Source organism: Perna viridis, chromosome 13, assembly GCF_037379345.1.
Source record: "Perna viridis isolate PV_CMFRI_1.1 ecotype Kerala chromosome 13, ASM3737934v1, whole genome shotgun sequence".
Taxonomy (NCBI): Eukaryota; Metazoa; Mollusca; class Bivalvia; order Mytilida; family Mytilidae; genus Perna; species Perna viridis.
In genome coordinates, this window is record NC_142457.1 from 30,497,381 (window position 1) to 30,517,384 (window position 20,004).

General features: G+C 34.2%; 1 protein-coding gene across 2 annotated transcripts in view; it reads right to left on the minus strand.

Moving 5' to 3' along the window:
- LOC148600304 (chitin synthase chs-2-like) overlaps positions 1-20,004 on the minus strand; it is a 38,454-nt gene that overhangs the window by 2,242 nt on the left and 16,208 nt on the right. For both annotated transcript variants that reach the window (XM_088557292.1, XM_088557291.1), the window contains 12 exons: positions 19,210-19,309; positions 12,552-12,682; positions 11,958-12,043; positions 9,400-9,499; positions 7,673-7,826; positions 6,884-7,094; positions 6,305-6,499; positions 3,919-4,126; positions 3,177-3,366; positions 2,624-2,788; positions 1,504-1,727; positions 212-348 (listed from right to left, as the gene is read on the minus strand). In XM_088557292.1, the coding sequence (XP_088413418.1) occupies positions 212-348; positions 1,504-1,727; positions 2,624-2,788; positions 3,177-3,366; positions 3,919-4,126; positions 6,305-6,499; positions 6,884-7,094; positions 7,673-7,826; positions 9,400-9,499; positions 11,958-12,043; positions 12,552-12,682; positions 19,210-19,309 (1,901 nt within the window). The remainder of the gene's footprint in view (positions 1-211; positions 349-1,503; positions 1,728-2,623; positions 2,789-3,176; positions 3,367-3,918; positions 4,127-6,304; positions 6,500-6,883; positions 7,095-7,672; positions 7,827-9,399; positions 9,500-11,957; positions 12,044-12,551; positions 12,683-19,209; positions 19,310-20,004) is intronic.

The window sequence follows — 20,004 nt, forward strand, 5'->3', positions numbered from 1 at the left end:
TATTTTCGCATTTCAAATTAGGAACTTATATATTTCTATGCTCTGTCGGTCATAAGGTATCATGCCTCGAAAGTTTACAAAAGTTCAAAACATAAAACGCAATCAAAATTCCCTATAAACCATACCGTTATAACAAATAATACAAAGAAAACTGGTTCAACAGCCATTTGTCCTACGTTATCTAGGAAAAATAATTGAATCGAACTCTTACTGTTAACAACCTCCTCAGTTGGAACTTTTTCTTCATTTATCTGAGTTTTAGCATTCTCAATTTCATCCAGTTTTTGGGAAATTTGTTGAAACATTGAGTCTTCTCTCGAAATGCTTTTAGTTGGACAGCAGATACATCTGAAATCAAACAGGTAAATTTCAATATACTAGTCTCAGATAGAGTGTTAGTCGGTGCAGAAAGCCAAATTGGACGATATTAAAGTTTCATTACGATACCAATACAAAACATTTCCTTTCAACTACATTATGGCTTGAATATCAGCTAAATTATTCACTTCAGTATTTTTACATAGTCAATAGAGGAAAACATACAAGCAAGTTATCTTAAATTTGAATATTTAAAAAAAAATGTATTTTTGAAGGAAAAAATCGTACTAAAGATCAAAGGAGGACAAGCAGTGTCGAATTGACCACCAGAAAAACAAGCAATGACGATGCACAACGAAACGACAAACAAAGAGCACAATTAGGAAAACAAAGAACAAACCAACGACCAGGGGGAGACTCAAAGGTATCAATTCTACGAATGAATTTGTCATTTTTTTCTTTTTCCCCGAGTATGTAATGTTTATATGATATTTCCTTCTTTTCCTATCTTCTTTATTAGTTATCATATGTTTACTCAATACTACAGTACAGGTATGAGGTAAGTTCCCGTTTGACGGTGTATGGGGTGATTAGGAATAGGATTGTTCTGCTTTTACAGTTGACACGTCAGTATTTTTCCTGATATTAACTGATCACTGCTTTTATCAAGAATAACAAGGATTTCACAGGGTTGTGAAATATTTTAAGACTATTCACGCTTAGAAAATATTAGTAGAAAAGAATGATGGGTCAGTATCCTCCTCATTTTTGAGATGTAAGCATTTGAAATTTTGCCGGGAAAAAGATTATTACAAACCCCGAAAAAATATTAAGGATTTTATATAATCTTCCCAAATGACATTTTAAGATATGTTTAATGAAAATATAAAGAGAAAAGTGGGGGTAATTTGGCAAAATATTTAATGCTATGAAATGGATAAGTCCGAAAATCCGTCAAAAATGGCTTAAAATTATCAGCGAACTTCCTGAAATGGGTTTAATTGAGAAATCAGCTTAAAAATAGTAATATGCAAAATCTGCATACTTTACCCAAAAAATGCATCAAATGTTGAACAATTTAGTAATATTAAATTTGTTATTAACTTTTAAGAAAAATGAAGAGGGTGTTGGAACAATGGTGTATTAGCAGATAAATGGAAAATTAATATCACTAAAAAGCTATACCTAAAAAACTTTCCAACTGCTAAAGTGTATCCAGTGTCCTTTGTATCTGGCTTTCTTACTTCCTTGTCATTATACTGGTGTTGAACTGGAATGTCCTCTGTTTTTACTTCTCTGGTTCCCCACGATACGACATGAAGATTTCCGAGAGAGTAAAGCATTAACAACATTGACATAGAAGGGATACAGAGCAGATATAGAATACCATGGATGATATTAGGTGCCTCCTATAATCAAAATTTGAAAACACTTAAAATATACAACCAAGCATGCTGTATCGCGGGTCATTTTCGCGAGGTTGTAATCTTGGCGTATTTAAGCAGTAGTCTTGCATTAAGCCTGATTGACAAGGAATTTCCCTTAAATGTTGTAGACAAAAATGTTTCATCTTTATTCAAATTCTGAACACTAATTATACTGTTATTTTAGTAGATTTCTAGATGTAAAGCTGTTATATAACTTGAAAAAGAAAACAAGTAAATAAAAGATGGCCGAAGCAGTATTTTTTGTTGTTGTTCTTTTTATTTATATTCTTTACATTTCATTCAGAAAATTACACATGGCACGCAATTTCAATTTTCGATACAGATTTCGAACGCCACTAAGTTATCAGTATTTGGCCAATCGGGAAACTGTATTGCGATCAGAAGACTTGCGTCTCCATGGAAGAGCGTCTTTAAAGTCAAAGGGTAAAAAGCGAAGGGAAAATATAAATTTGAATAGAATATGGAATTAATGGTCTAATGAACAGAAGTTGAACTACAGCAAATTATTGTTCCATACTTTTTTTCGGTATTCAAGTTTTACAACTTACAATCTGATCTTGATTCCCCCTCGGTTTTCTGTTATGTCCCTCAGCACATGCAACATAACGGAAAAAACGGGATCGATGCGAGGTCGGCCATATAGTAGATTAGACAACTCACGGACAATCGAAGTACAATTAAAAACGAATGGTAGTTTTTTTTTTTTTTTTTTTTTTTTTTGTAAATTAAAGAGACTTTTAAGTTCGGACGGAAGGACTTGCTAACATTTCCTACCATGATTTGTCCGTTACGTAAGATGGATATACAATAAGTGTTCAGATTATAGTAAAAGAAATCATGATGTGTAGTGTGTTTACCTTAGGATGAAGTATCGCTGATAAAATAAATATGCCAACAACAAAACACAGAAATGTTGTAGTGGTCGAGCAGAATCCGTCCTCAGCCGCTACTTTAAGTATTCCAACTAAGACCAGTATCATAGCAATGGAGTATACAGCCGACAAAATGCCGGCAAATAACAACTGAAAACAATTCATATATTTTAGGTATCCGATTGTATTTTTATTTAATGCAACATTGTTTACACGTGATACACTAATATACAAACAAAATACTCGAAATACATGAAGATATTGTGATTCGAATGGTACATGATGTTTTTCGATCAATAATTTATTAAACTTGTCTCTCGGTCTATAGTTGTTTTAGCGAGGAAGATTCGAAACCACATTACTCTTTTTATTTAGTTTTTTTTCCCAAAACTATTTTGCCAGCGGAGTGATATTTCGTAAATAATTAACCAATTATGAGATCTTCGGATAAAATAGTATAGAACAAATCCGCCCTTTCCTACTTATTTTTCACGTCAAAATTTTATCGAATTAGACTGGTTCCTAAAATCTAATGTACCTGTATATGCGTCTTCACAAATAAACATGACAGTAAGAAAAGACCAACAGGAATGATGTTTAAAGTAAGAGATAGCCAAGCTGGAATGGACGGGAATGCAGTGATGATCGCTCCGACTATCATTAGGAATATTGTCCCAGGAGTCAACAGAGAGGAAATGAAGAAAAACAATTGGTACAACATATACAGCCTGTAAATTAATACAATGAAATCTGTATAAACCGAACCCATTTTACACTTTAGATTTGACTTAGTATACCAAGGTTCAAAATACATTCTCTGGTTGATATTAAGGATCTACAAAGGTCTCTGAATTAGATGGTTATTCAGGATTCGGCAGGTGCGGGATGAAAGTTTTTTTTTATGTCGTTTTGGTGTTTTGTAACACTATGTATTATTTTTTTATATTTCTGTCAAGTGGCATATGGGTTTAAAATGTATGGTATGACAATATTTCATAAAGCGACAATGAAACTACACCAACAAAGTGACAAATTATAAGCAAAGAGCATGTAAGTGTAATAGATTGGGCTCATTCAACTGAAGGGTTCAATCTCTTTCAATAAGTCGCTCTTTACATTATCGATTACGGTGGGGTGGACTTTACCATACTACAGTACACTGAAAGGATATTAACGAGGAATTATCATGAAGAATAGAATTCATTAAATAAGACGAAATTTGCAGACTAAAACACAACTATAGGGGAAAAAATCACATGATGGTATAACGTGAAACGGACCTAGAAATACTTATATTCTCTTTCACTATTTGTCTCCAGTTCATCAAAAGGTCAAGGATGTTCCCCATTGTAGACGGAGACCAACGACGACGTTGGTTATAAAACTCATAAAAACCCTCTGGGGCAAACGTGTACGAATCACTCTCAGCGCAGTACTCTACTCTGTAGCCATCCTTCAGAAGCAAGGTACACAGCCATCTGTCTTCACCTAAAAGAGTTATCAATAAGGAAACCAGTATTTTAGCGGATTCAAAAGAATGTAATCCAGGGACAAAGACCAGATATAGAAAACAGACATACACAACAAAGAATATAGAGTAACTAAAATCATACATACAAAGTAACAAAAGCAAATGAGCAACTCGGACTCCGGGAGCATGGACTAAAGTTTTCATTAAATTTATAATCGCCATATCGGGAGATGTAAGATTTATTTTATCCTCTACCGGAAGAAGAAAAAAAGAATACAAAATAACCAAAATAATACGTACAAAGTTACAAAAGTTAATGAACAACTTGGACCCACTAAAAACTGGGAGCATGGACCAGTAGACGAAAGAGGAAAGGGAAACTAGAACACGTTGAACAAATCAGTTTTCATGATGCACCGTAACGATCCACGAGATCACGATGACGACCATAAAACTACTGTGGTGATGATTTCAATCTTGTAGCAATATAACCCTGTTCCAAAAGTCTAATTGTAAAATGTCTAGCGCGGTATAAAAAGTATACGAGCTGTGACATAACCTATGAGTTGTAATATGAAAACGCCGTAAGCAGGTGCTGTATTGTTGTTGCAACAGATGAAAGGAAAGTTGACAATACGAAATGAAGTCATCGCAATCGTCGTATAGTTTGGTCAATAGCTTTCCTTTACCATCGATCCTAAAGTGTAGGTCAAGGTATGAGGCTAACTTCACATTTTTATCTCAAGTTCTTTAGGGTCGGTGCGTTGTATAAAATCCCCAAGACCTTCATTGTTTAACGATTGTACATCATCTATATGGCGAAAACTGAGATAAAAAAAAACAAGTAGCATTCTGACAATGGATAAAGCATCATATTTTTTTCTTAATTTGGTCCTATTTTAAGATATATTCAATGCATCCAGAAAACATGATATTAATTTACTGATTATATAGGGGAAATCAAAGTACAATTTTCTGCCATTTTATTAGGAAGTATTTTAACCATATTTGACCTTTGATGTTGTTTTTGGAGATCATGAAATGTCATTACATAAATTCTTATATAATGTAATTAAATTTCTGCGCTTTTATAAATCTATGTACCACACGTTATACACATTTTGCTTGGTTCGCATCATTATTCATTTAATGTCCTGTAACGCTCATTTGTCTGATAAAGGTGTCCGCTTATAGTATATTTTGTCCAGTGTCGATTGTCATATATTTAATTTTGTTTAGAAGCAATGTTTCAAATTTAACTTTGGGGTTTAGAGTAATTCATGCCAATATAATACTTCTTTTTCTTTTTGTATTTGCTTATTTCAAACATACAAGAATACATATTGGGGTACAGCTATGATTTTTTAAGAGGCTGTCCATGTAAAAATCAGACAGATCGTATGATATTAGTAACCCAGGGTAAATTTTATTACACTGAATTTTTTGTCCCAATGTAGTGTTTATATCATATGTATGTCAAACAACACAATGATTTCTTTAAATCGACACTGAATTACTTAGAAAATGGTTTTAAAGTTCCCTAAGAAAGCAACCTTTTTTCACAAAATGAAAAGTGATCTCCCTTTGTAAATAAATCAAGATACTTTCTATATAATTTATTCCTCTTTAACCGTTGCAGTTAATCAAAAACCAACATTCGACTTTAAGAAGGATGTATATGAGATATGAAATGGGTTATTTTTTTAAACACAATTTGTAATGTGCCATCCACTGCCTGTTTTTTTGGTTAGACACCATATTAAATAAAAAACGTTTTTTGTACAGTCAGATTAATTACAGTTTCAACCAACTGTATGTCTCCCAATGTGAGCCAGTTATGCTCCTCTACATGCTGGTCTTTTTCTACTTCCAGTGAGGCAGTCCATAAAAACAAGGTTAAATATGATATTTTCTCTACATGTTGGTCTTTTTCTACCTCCAGTGAGGCAGTCCATAAAAACAAGGTTAAGTATGATATTTTCTCTACATGCTGGTCTTTTTCTACCTCCAGTGAGGTAGACCATCAAAACAAGGTTAAATATGATATTTTTGCAGAAGCTGTTTTTTAGGTATGAGTATCGCTTTAGATTTATTTCCAAGATTCAAGGATTCAAAGAAAGAAAAGTAACTTTGATGTGTTTTGCCTAGACTTGTTCACATGTCAGTGGACTCCATAAATATCTAGTTAATCTCACCTTGATCGTACTGTATGAAGTGTCTTGCAGCTGTTGCTTTTGTTGTGTACGTTTTAAGAACACCAATTAATGCTGAGCCCCGAAAAAGACTGAAACATCCGGGGCTACACAGGACACATCCGGTCACGTGCTCCGTTGCTTTCTGCAGCCAATGACTGATAGCGTATTCAAATTTCTGATACCATACCATCGGTCCTTTAACAAATTTTATGTTTAACTGTAGTAAAACTCATGTATAATTTTTTTTGATTATTTTTAGAAATTGTTTGTAAAATTTGGATTTATAAATTCCGAAATGTCATCTTTTTTTCTATACGCAAAGAATTTTCTAAAATACGCAAATTCATCCACCGTAATGAAGTTCAGAGAGAGCTTTCTAATGTTCTTAATTTGCCTTTTTTTCAATTTAACTTATAGAGTGTTCATCTAACGTTTCAAAATTTTAGGGACTAAAATTAAACTCTAAAGCATGCATAAATTAAAGATGAATGGAAGGTTGATGCCATTGTCTGTTACCTTTTTCATGCACCGTGTTTTTTTATCATTAAACACAATGTAATTACTATTACATCTAATTACCATTCCCGATTGGATGGATTCTTCCGCATGCAGCTCCTACACATGGATTTTTCTTCATACGCCTGACAAGATGCATCACTGCTTCCGGTTTGAAATCCACGTCGCCATCAAGTGCCAATAAGTATGTACTGCTAGCTTTGTCAATCGCCCCGCTGATGTTATGTTCGATTTCCTTGAGGTTGTATCCAAGAAAATAGTACATGTACATTACCTAAAGGAGAAGTTCAATCTTTTTTTATTCGAAAATTCCGATCCGATGGTTGGATCGTTGTCGGGATTGTGCACTATATTGGAAAGAATGTTTTATCAATGAGAACTTTTGTAAATTTGGTAAGTCATCAAAAATTTATTTCAGTTTTAAGTAAGAAACCTTTTAATGTTAGTTTTTTTTAGAATCAGCCTAAATGGGAAATATACGAAGCATGCAACCATGCAAAACTTATCGATATAACATTGCCAATATAGTTTCAGTCAAGTACGCTTCTTTTTTTTTTTTTTTTTTGCAAATAGTCAAATTAAACTTTCAAAATGATTCTTCCCTGATATTTACACAGACTTACACTTAAATATGAAAAAAAGACTTCAGGTTCTTACTGTTTATTATGCTATTGTTACGTCGTTACTTTTGAAAGTAAAACATCGACCATTATGGATTAGTCGACAATTTATGACCACGTTAGAATCAGTTTACTTGCTAATTCTACACTCTGGAATACCAAATAGGTTGTCTTACAAAAAGACTGGTTGAATATGTCTTCATATTGTACTATACTACTTGGCTGTTTTTACCTGGCTCCACCTTTTTCTATGTCTGATCTTTGATTTGTCTTTCAGATGAACAACCAATGAGTTTCCTCCTAACATCTCCAATTTGAGGCGACCTCCATATGGAGTTTTCATTACTTCGCATTTCCCTAGTTCAACTGCCATGCAATGGATTGCACTAAAATATTTTACATTTATACTATATTTATTCTTTTAAGTTATTCATAATTCGTGTGTATGTTTAGTGGTTTCACATTCGTGGGTGCAAAACTATCATGCAAGAAACATATGATTTTTGCATATTTAAATGCTGGGGGACAGAGTCATCAAACAGATATCTTCGCTAATTGAACTAATGGTATTAAAATAATATGTGTAAGGTCGCAACTGAATCATGACTTTAAATGTCCACTGTTAAGAACACTACGGTCGATTAACATACAATCATCAACGTAAAATTAATCGTAAGGAAAGACGCTATAACTGACAATTAAGCAATTTTACACCTACGACTGTAAAATCGACTACATCAACTCGAAATTAAAACCCATGAGTATTTTACTTTAATGGTTCGGTTCATGACATCGTCGGTGTCTGATAAAACTAATTATGACCGATATCTAACCCCTGATTCATGTCCGGTTAATGACAGCATCAGTGTCTGGTAAAAGTAATTATGACCGATATCTAACCCCTGACACATGTTCGATTACTTTATCATTCAAGGGAACCAATATTTTGCAGAAATCCAAAGAATGTAATCCAGGGACAAAGACTAGACATGGCAAATAGACACACACAAAAAAAATACAAAATATTCAAAATAATACATACAAAGTAACAATAGTAAATGAGCAACTCGGTCTCCACAAAAAACTTGGAGCATGGACCAGTTGCACCTGTAGGGTAAGCATCCTCTGCTTTTATAGAAACACCACCGAGTTGCCCATGAAAAGTCAAGCCCGGGTTAGACGAAAGAGGAATAGAAAACTATGACACGTTGAACAAATCAGTTTTCATGGTACCGATAGATATGCCGTAACGACCCAAGAGTTCATGATGACGACCATAAATTTCTGTAGTGATGGCTTCATCTTGTAGCAACATAACCCTGTTCCAGAAACCTAATTGTAAGAAGTCTAGCGCAAAACAAAAAGTCTGTGTTGTTAAGGCAAGCTCTGGCATAACGTATGAATTGTGATATGAAAACTCAATACGCAGGTGCTAAAGGAATATTGCAACAGATGAAAGGAAAGTTGTTGACAATTATGAATAATCACGTTTGTCGAAAAGTTTGGTCAATAGAACAGAATGAAGAATGAAAACAACAAAGCAAACATTGTCTTATTTGTTACCTGTTTCTCAAGACGGTCTGTCAGAAACATCAAAAACGAATAACTAAAGACGTTCCTATAGTCGCCGTTTGGACTGCAGAACTTTTTTTATACATGCTTTAATTTTGTGTTAGGGTTATACACGGTGAATATTTTGAGATTCTAATATGACGTGCTCTTTAGACCGCAATCGTTCTAAGAAAGTGATGAACATATTAAATACGTCATAGACTCTATCTTTTAAACAATATGAAGAAACTAGTCCAATTAGAATCGAAATAAATCACGGAAACTCCATTTTATCATTATTTTTACCACAGTCTGGCCGTTATGTTACCCTTCGCTTATCACCTGCTTATCACTTGAAGTAAAACAGTGAAAAAAATGGAGTTTCCGGGGTTTATTTTTTTTTGTTACCTGGCTGCTTTATTAATGACACCGATGAGTGTTTTAACGTAATTATTGACATCTGCACCTTCTTTTCCAGCTTCGAACGCGTCATCAAAGAAAATATGTGCTGGAAACAAAATTCTTTATTAGCATCAAATATAAAAAATAATGTGTCTACCATTAGCTACTCTTTCATTTAGCATGCCTGTTTTTCGGAAGTATATTACAACGTGTTCATTACCTCAGGTGATAGCCATGGTTGCAAATAAAATGTTTTACAGGTCCGTGTTAAGAAATAGAATTAATAATTAGTATGAAACACATGCAGAAGTTCCACGCATACGAATCATATAGTTGGTAATGTATGATAATCTCATAAAACGAGCATGATATGAAAAAACATTTACATTCAATTATCGCATATTAATCACAAGTTTAATTTTTTCACAGCCTATTATCAAATGTATCATAGCAAAAAAAAAACAAACCTGGAGGACTGTTATAATTCCAGACTTTATACATATTCGCGTAAAATAAAAAGTGGGGATCGATTCAAAAATGTTTAATATCTTGGTGTTCGCTTTACCATATGCATTGCCTATTTAAAATTGAAACGGATATTTCATTCATGTCAAAGTGAGCTCAATAGTAATGAATACATTTTGTCAGTGATTAGTGATTTGTTACTAATATCACTGTTTAAACATGATTGTATGTGCTAACAATTATATTGATAGTCTCTTAGGTTAAAGCTTTCAGATATGATGATTGATTATGCTACGGTTACCCCATCATGGAACTAGGACTTGTCAAAAAGTGTGGTTTGTTGATTCAGACTATCAATAAAGAAACTATTCAGTGAAATATTCTTACAATGATTAAGATATCTATATTGTTGTTTAAAACGTCAGATTATATCTTAGAACTTCTACAATTTGGTTATACAGTCCTTGAACCGATCCGCACAACGGTTTGATGGGTCGATGACCGTTGACTGATTGGTCGTTGACCGGTTGATAACCGATGACCGGTGACCGATCTGATCGCAGTTTTGTTATGTAAAATGAAAGATGATCTGTTAAAAATAAAACAAATGTAAAATAAAAGTAAAAATTGACGTTTAAATTGATTGCATTATATAAATATGATTAAAATTGACAAAGAGAACACCGGAAACCGTAAAATAAATTGACCGCTCTGTGTTCACTTGATGTGATCAACGGTTTAATACATCGGTTTGACGGATCGATGACTGATCGGAAACTGATTGGTCATCGATGACCTATCACAATTTTTGTTGCACGGATCGGTAAAGGTACTGTAAAATTGAATGATATAAAAGTCAAGGAACTATACATTCCTAAAAAACACTCATTTCAATTAAAGACCTATTGTTATTAAAACAATTTAATTGAAAACAACTAAAAGTTCTTTGTCAGCAAAAACGACTTACATATTTTTTATTATTATTGACTTAATATGAAAATAGTTATAATTTCCTTGGAAACCAATAATTCTTAAGTGTTAGGTTAGAATTATTGAAGCGGTATGGGGTATAAGTGTGTCAATCAGTCATTATAGTAACTTCTTGGAATCCATAGTGGCTATCAAAATAATGATAGCAAATCATAAACACATTAAAGCAGTGATATTTAATACCAAAAATAATAATAATACAATATACTGGTTAAATGAGTGATAACTTGCACTTCCTCTTTTCAATATTTTGTCGACTTTGGGATATCAAGGCAGAGTAGTTAGCATCTATGCTTAACAGTATGACTGAAACATAACTATCGTCATAATAAATGCCAAAAAACATTGTGTATAGTTTATGTATGATACAAATGACCATTTTCCTCAAACTGGGGCAGATTTTAGTCTTCTTTGAAATACGGTATTTGAAAACAGAAATAGCCCATTACAAAAAATATGAAATCCACAAATTCCCCTTTTTTGAAAGGTCATTGTTGCCAACATGCAAATTATAAAATAAGCGCCTGAAATGAGCAGAATACATCAAAAATAAAAACCATATTATCTATAACGTCTTTTCAAAATCGTTTATATGCTAAACATTAGCATTTAGAGTTGGTTCATATTGAGGAATTTTTTTTAGATGGGTTGCCAAATTTTCACCTAATTAGACTTGAAAAAGTTCATGTATTTATTACATGGGCTTATTCCATTCGAAAGCTTGTATAGTTGTATACAAAAAATCTTGTTTTGTCTCGTATGAAGAAAAAAATGGCAATAACGGGTGATGTAAAAGAAGATCAAAAATGTTGAAAATTCCCTTCATTACCATTTTATAAAATGGTAATATCACCAAAAAAATGCGGTAACATGTAGGGTTATGGAATAAAATGAAAAATACATGATGAAACCTATATATATTTAGTGTCTTTACATGTGATGTCCAAGGATGACTTAAACGCTTGAAAAATTGAGTCACAGGAATCTTTGTTTCGATAATGGGAGGTATAAAGGTTCCTGAAAATCACCATGAAGTTGAGGATGCTTCATGGACCCTTCCATTCCATTGACTACAAGGCTTACACCCCTTTTATTGTAAATATGTATACCTTCAAAGTCATAATCGATGGCATCCTTTTCTTGGGACTCCACCCTTGTTCTTAATGTTTTCAAAGCGTGTTGATGTTTATCCATGCTATATAATAGTATATGAAATACTCAAATAACATATTTTACTTATTCATATATAATAAGATAATATATGATCATATTCTACCGTAAACACTAAAATGGTGTTCTTGTTGATATAAAAGTCTCTATAAAATTCTATTTCGATAAGATATTACATGACATGAAACATTATATGTCAAGACTCAAAACTATCAATACTATAAACTCCAATAATACTGTCGTTTCTTAAATGTTCCATGTATTGTTTATTCTATGGATTTTCTCTAAGTATTTAACTCCAGTATTGCCGCTTCTTTTTGTAATGTTTTGGAAAGAAGAAGCTGTACTATTATGTTTTGTTTACTTATTTCTTCTTTGCTTTTACCTTAATTTCCCAGCTTGAGCAGTGCGATGCCAAATATCTGAATTTCTTCAATTTCGTATTTACTGTAGTGTAGAAACGAAGTCATTTATTTCCTAAGATAATCTAAGTTTGATTTATATGTTATACCTTCGCAATTCAAATAACTAACCGGAAAAGTGATTTCAGCAATTGTGTCATTTCCTTTTCTGTTTCGTGCCACATGGTTGCGCATGCGTAGATAATTGGTACCGGTTGTTGAGGTTGAGCTGCATCGTCGCTTTGATTTATATCCTCTCGGCCCTGGAAGTATATATAAATGTAAAAAATGACTAAAAAAATGGAAGCTCATTTATAAAAGTTATAAAAATCAACAAAAATAGAGTTCAAGTATTTTCTAGAGAATTAATCTGATTTGAAACATGCTTTCTGATAAATTGGTTCTCTTTGACCACAACAAGTTATTATGTGTAACTTCCTTTGGCGTTATGATGTCATAAAACGTCTTACCGCACTCTGCTACCAAATAATCCCACACCAAAAAATATAAATTATCGGAAAATGGCACGGAAAAACGTCAATATTTGAATTAGAATCCATTAGAAATTAGATTAGAAGGAATGTTTCCAATTTTTGAACATGTTTAATGACATTATCTTGTTTGCGGTAGTAAACACTTATTAACCGCGAAGTGTTCTATAAAATAGTGTTTATTTATTCACTTGTGTTATGATCAAGGGTTAGATCGCATCATTTTTATTTAATCGTGATATCACTGGGTTTATTATACAGTGGTCTCATTTTACTATATCGTGACATTCCACTTTTTATATTATGCCGTAATTTAAGCGTTGATTATATCATAATCTCACAATTTTATTATATAAGAGCTCACCATCTTGACTAGATTATGAATTCACAAATCTTGATTATAAAGTGATCTTAACTTGTAAAGTGGATGGTAAAAAGTGATGGGGTGTCCATCCTACTTTCCTTTACACAGGGGGACCATCTATTATCTGTTACTCTATGATACTTATGGTATGTTCCAATGTGCACCCGTTGTTTAGGATTCCGATCCAAAAAATAATTTTGTGGTTTCACCAAGCAAAACATAGACTTTGTCAATTATGAATATAGATACATGGAGGAGGCATCTCTCACCAGCTACTGCTCTTACACAACTTAATGGAATAAGATGAAATTTTCACAGAATCTTTACGACATGTTCCATTGTACACTTTGTATTTTAGATTTCGACCCGAATTAATTTTGAGACTTACATAACAAACTATGCACTTGGCAATTTGTGATTATGGGAACATGAGGGCCACCTCTCACCCGTTATATATCCTCTACCACCTCTAATTACATCAATATGAACTTGGGGAGTGGTGTATCAAGTTTGTCAGCATTACTCACAGTACCTCCTTAATTAGACCATGACCTCACCGTTGATTATATCATGATACCACGGAAACACAAGAACGATTAAACAAACGAATGTGCGGTCATCGTTCGGGAACAAAATCCCGACAGTTTATCAACATTTTAATCAACAAGATCTTTCAACCCTCTTTATTAAAGTTGGTATTCTTGAACAAAATTACCATCCAACAGACAGTCCCATCCTAAATAAAAAAAAAACTATCATAGGGAAAGAGAGGAATACTGGATACGCGGACTAGGTACTGCAATACCTTACTGGTGCAATGACAAGATTAAAAGTATAGGAAACCTTTCAAGCCTATATAACAATACCATAAATGTGATGAATTCATTAGACAAAAATTCAAGACGGAAAAGGAATGTCAATCACCAATATACGTCACCTAAGATACATGGTATCTCCATGGATGGTATTCTTCCTTTCATATAAAAACCACTTGAACTTCATCACATTCAAACTAAACTCTTTTCTATACCTCTCACTCTATTTCACTCCCTTTACAAAACAAATCTTGAGACTCCTGTTTCTGAACCTACCCTATCATCATACAGACTGGTAGCCATCATTTTGGATACTGGTTTCCACAGACTCTTTAAACCAGTTTTTGAAAAGGGTCAAGAAGAAGAAAAACGATCATTTCTTCCACTACTGTTTGTCAACAAAGGTATAGATGCAATTAATTTGGCTAACATCCTCCATCACAAAAACATTACCAACAATATTCGCTCATATTCAATGGAAAAATCCATATCAATTATTACATATTCCTATACTTCACCTATTGCATAAAAAAATTCAATTTTTGAAGGCTATTGTAGAACCTCGAGATTGAGGACTTCAAGGCAAAACCACCTGACTGCTCTTGCAAAACACTTTCCATTCAAATATGGTCACTTCCTTTCACGTCGTTACGGGATATTTAAGCATCATCGAAAATGAATATCTGCGTAAGGTCCTTTCTAAAGGTTCCACGCTCCATAATTGTCATTATAACTTTTAAATTCTTATGGATGCCGTGGAGGACTACGCAAGGAAATTGATAAAACTAGAACAAGAAGACATTGATTCTCTGTCAGAATGGGTAAAGACTGTGATGTTAAAAGCTTTTTCTGGATAAGCAATCCAACTAATCCGAAGAGTACATTCACATACCGCTTTAAATCTGTCTTGTTTGATGCAACTTCTTCACCGTTTATACTACACTTTTGAAATGTTTCGAGAACAATCCAAGCTCATCATCTGACAGACTGAAGCAAGATTTTTATATGGATAATGTACTTTCCGGATTTTCAAGTAAAACTGATTTTGTAAACTTCTAACACGATGTACGTGCGTTACCCAGAGAAAGAGGTTTCAACCTAAGGTCATCGACATCAAATTTACAAGAACTCAGAGAAATTGCAAGCACAGACAAAGTCATGGACTCAGCTATAGATATGAAAATATTAGGGATGTTATGGAAGAGTAATCAAGGGAACCAAGGTTATAGCGGTAATCAAAAGAATGTAATCCAGGGACAAAGACCAGACATGGAAAACAGACATACACAACAAAGAACATAAAGTAACTAAAATCATACATACAAAGTAACAAAAGTAAATGAGCAACTCGGACTCCACTAAAAACTAGGAGCATGGACCAGGTACACCGGTAGGGTAAGCGTCCTCTGCTTTCCTAGAAACACCCGCCGAATTGCTCATAAAAAGTGAAGTCCGGGTAGACAAACAAGGAAAAGAAAACTATGACCCGTTGAATAAATTAGTTTTCATGGTGCTGATGTTTACACCATAACGATCCACGAATTCATAACAACCATAAAACTTCTGTAGTGATGACTTCAATCTTGTAGCAACATAATCCTGTTCAAGAAGCCTATTTGTTAGAGTTCTAGCGCGATACAAAAAGTCTGCGTAGTTTTGGCAAGCTCTGGCATAACGTACGAGTTGTGATATGAACACTCCATACGCAGGAGCCGAAGGGATGTTGCCACAGATGAAAGGAAAGTTGACAATTCTGAATGAAAAGTCATCACGTTTGTCGTAAAGTTTAGTAAATAGTTCCTTTACCATCGATTTCTAAGTGTAGGTCAAAATATGAGGCTGACTTCACAGTGTCTGTAGTATCCTTTATCTCAAGTTCTTATGGGTACATGCGATGTATCAAATCCCCGAAATAAGGATTGTTTAAAGATAATACGTCATCTATATAGCGGAAACTGAGATTGAAGGATCTAGCCAAACGATATTCTTTCTTTCTGATCAGATCAGCTATAAAGTCAGCCTCATAAGAGTAAAGGAATAGGTCAGCAAGTAAAGGAGCACAATTTGTTCCTATTGGAATGCCGACCGTTTGTTGAAAAACACGTCCATCACACTGGACAAATATGTTGTCGATTAAAAATTCCAGCATTTTGTAAACATATTCCTCTGATTCGTATATAAGGAACAATGGCCCGAATAAATCCAGCTCATAGATACAAATAAACTATGGAGTAAAACATAGATACAGATAAACTATCCTATCAAAACGTGACCATTGACGTTTGCAGTACTGATATTACGAAACATGAAATCTTGAGTCAGTCTTCCAAGATATTTGATCCTTTGGTTTACTTGGTTCTGTAACTGTAAGGGCTAAATATTCATGTAGTCCCTATGGAAAGAGAATTTCTGGTGGAATGAATACTCGCCATATGATGTACAAGATCAGTGGAATGCGTTAGCCACAGATCTGAAGGATGCGAGTACAATCGAAATACATCGATTATTGAACGATGTTGGTTTATAACAAGATATTCGTAGATGCCAGCCAGTCCGCTTATGGAGTATGCGTATATCGTGTAAATGGGACAAACGCACAATTACATGTGATCATAGCTAAAAACTGAGTGGCACCGTTGAAAACAATTACGTCATCTAAACTTGAACTGATTGCCGCTTTAATAGGAGCTAAGTTGGCGAAACATGTATAAAAATTCTAGGAATTGAAACCATTCTGAAGCGATAATCAAATTGTGCTGAGCTGGATTTATCCGTAAAAAAACATTAAAACAGCTCGTGGCAAATAGAGTGTTGGAGTTTAAACATAGCGATATTGTCCGCCTGATAGTAATCCAGCAGATCTTCTTTCACATGGCCCTCGGGCATCAACGCTTAAATACAACACGTTATGGTTCAACGGACCTACCTGATTCGTATATAAGGAACAATGGCCCGAATGGGAACGTACGTTCAACGTTTTGTCGGAAACTGCAGAAAGAACAAAAGTGAACGAGATGTAGGATCCCTTCATATAAATGCAATCCAATGCATCACGCATCTTGAATCGATCGATACAACATAGCATATACAGTGTTGAAATCTTGGATATCACCTCAAGAAAGTAGAGCAGAATACCAATTGTGCGTCAATATCGATTCTTCTTAGACGGCCAAGGATTATGGCGTTCAGGCGGAAGGATAACAAATGCCGCTATATGTGAAACCACAAAATATCCGTACCGATTACCATCGCATTATCCGTTTACATCACTAATGATTATGGATGCACACAAACGACAGAATCATATTGGACTAAATGGAACTATTGGGTTATTTCGACAAACATTTTGGATTCCAAAAATCCGACAGAAAGTGAAGATGCTACTGCATTCATGTGCCTCATGCAGAAACGTTCACAGACAACCTTATGTCGCACCGGAAACACCACCCACCTTTTACCTTTACGGGTGTCGATTTCAGTGGGGCGATGCATGCAAATACAATGAATAATATGGATATTTAAGTATACTTGTTTTTATTTTTACATATGCATCGACTAGAGCTATACACATCGAAACTAATCCAGATTTGACTGAACGCTCATTCTTATTAGAATTCCGTAGATTTTCGAGTGGTCGATCATTACCTCGAACAATGAAATACGACAATGTCATAACCTTTACAAGTGCAGCATCACAGATTTCCGATTTATTCAAAACTAACAATGTTCATTATCAACTTAGAGGCTATGGAACGTTTTGGAAATGTATACCCACTCGAGCACCGTGACATGGAGCTTGGTGGAAACGATTAGTCGGACTCAACAAAGATGCCCTGAAAATGACACTAGAACGAGGGCATGTTAATATAAACACCCTACACACAGTTATTACAGAAATCGAGTGTACCCTAAATGACCATCCGTTAAAGAGCGTTTCAACAGATTCTAATGACGTTGATCCGTTATCTCCGTCTGATTTACTCTATGAACGCAAATAAAAAACTTTACTATATCCGTCTACCACAGAAATGTCAGACATTCAAAAACTGATTACAAGTTCTCATATAGTAAAACGTACCAAGTATCAACGTAAGCTACTTTAACATTTCCAGAGTAGGTGCAAGAAAGAATACCTAACAATATTACGTGACTTATATAGAGAATATGGCAACAATACACAAGTGATAAAAATTGGAGACGTTGTACAGATACATGAACAATCACCGCATACATTATGGAACGTCGGGATAGTTGTCGACCTTGTGCGCGGTGGAGATAGTTTGACAAGATCAGTGATCGTGCGTACAAAATATGGATTAGCGAATCGACCGATCGTGAAATTGTATCCACTGGAGATAACTGCAACCTAGTGGAAGTGCCAGAATACAAAACCAAAAACTGTAATATTAAGATGATAAAAATATTTCTTTCTATTCTGAGAGACCATTGCGAAGACGATTTTCTTTTTTAATTTCTGTTCAAAGTTTTATTCATTTCTTACTGAGTGCATGAAAAATTCAGGTTAAGGTTCACTTTTCGCGCCCCGGAGAAACGTCGAGGTGAAAGGACTATAGTATTTTATGCGCTTTATGCATGCACTCTTACGCGTTACCGCTCTCTCATGTAACGTCATTATTGATTCTATGTATATAAGTCATTCTTCAGTCTTCCATTAAATGTTTATAGATAGACGTTGTTCTCACTTCTCACGCTAATATTCTTCTATATCGTAAACAAAATTGGTCGTCACCATGAACTTGTGGATTGTTACGGTGAATCCATCTGCACCATGAAGACTGACTTGTTCAACGTGCAATAGTTTTCCTATCTTCATTCGTTTCCCCCGTTCTTGACTTGTTATGAGCAACTCGGTGGGTGTTTCTAGAAAAGCAGAGGACACTTACCCTACCGGTGCAGATAGTCCATGATCCCAGTTTTTAGTGGAGTCCTAGTTGCTCATTTACTTTTGTTACTTTGTGTGTATGATTTTTATTTACTTTATGTTCTCTGTTGTTTTTGTCTGTTTTCCATGTCTGGTTTTGTTCCTGAATTACATTCTTCTGATTTCCGCTAGAATATTGGTTCCATTTATTACTCATTTTAACATATAGCGATCTCACCATTTTTAAGATATTTTCATACTCCTCGTCGCTCTGTTTCCTATTTAGCAGTAACGATAATTCTGTATGGATTCCACAATAGTGCGGTGTTATGAACATTCTGTAAAATATACTACTTTGTACATTTCCAAAAAAAAGAATTCCACTAAAGTAAAACTATGTCAGCAAAGCTGATAAAAATTCAAAGAATATGACTGTAATATTAAGTCGGTCTATGAAAAAATAATAATCTAAATCACGAGGTGCACACTAAATAACCATGTTATTTTCAAGTTTGCACCACGGGCATTGAGGTTATTTCAAATAGACCGAAAAAAAATGTAACAGTCACTCCTTATAATCTACGTATCAAAACTCAAACAGTAAATCATTAAAAGTCTTAAGGAGGTAGAACCAAGGTCAGGTACTGTTGCAAGTCGTTGGAACTTTTATGTTGAGCATTTTACACCAATCTTATATAAGCTTCAAAGTAACTTTGATTGATTTCATTCTGTTTCAAATGAAAGCTTGAAAGGCTTTTGTGAAATTTAATATGATACAAACATATAACTGATTTCAAAAGTTATGTCCCTTACCTTAGGTGTACCTCATTACTCTTTAAGAGGCTGCATTTCAATGCAAAAATCAGGCATATCCTATAATATGGTTGGGACATGGTAAATTGTATACCACTGAATTCTTTGTTCAAATGTATAGATTTATATCATATGCATATCAAAGAGTAAAAAAAAAGTTTTAATGCGACAATGCTTTCTTCTTGCTTACTTATATCTTATCTCTATTATCTTTGCACAG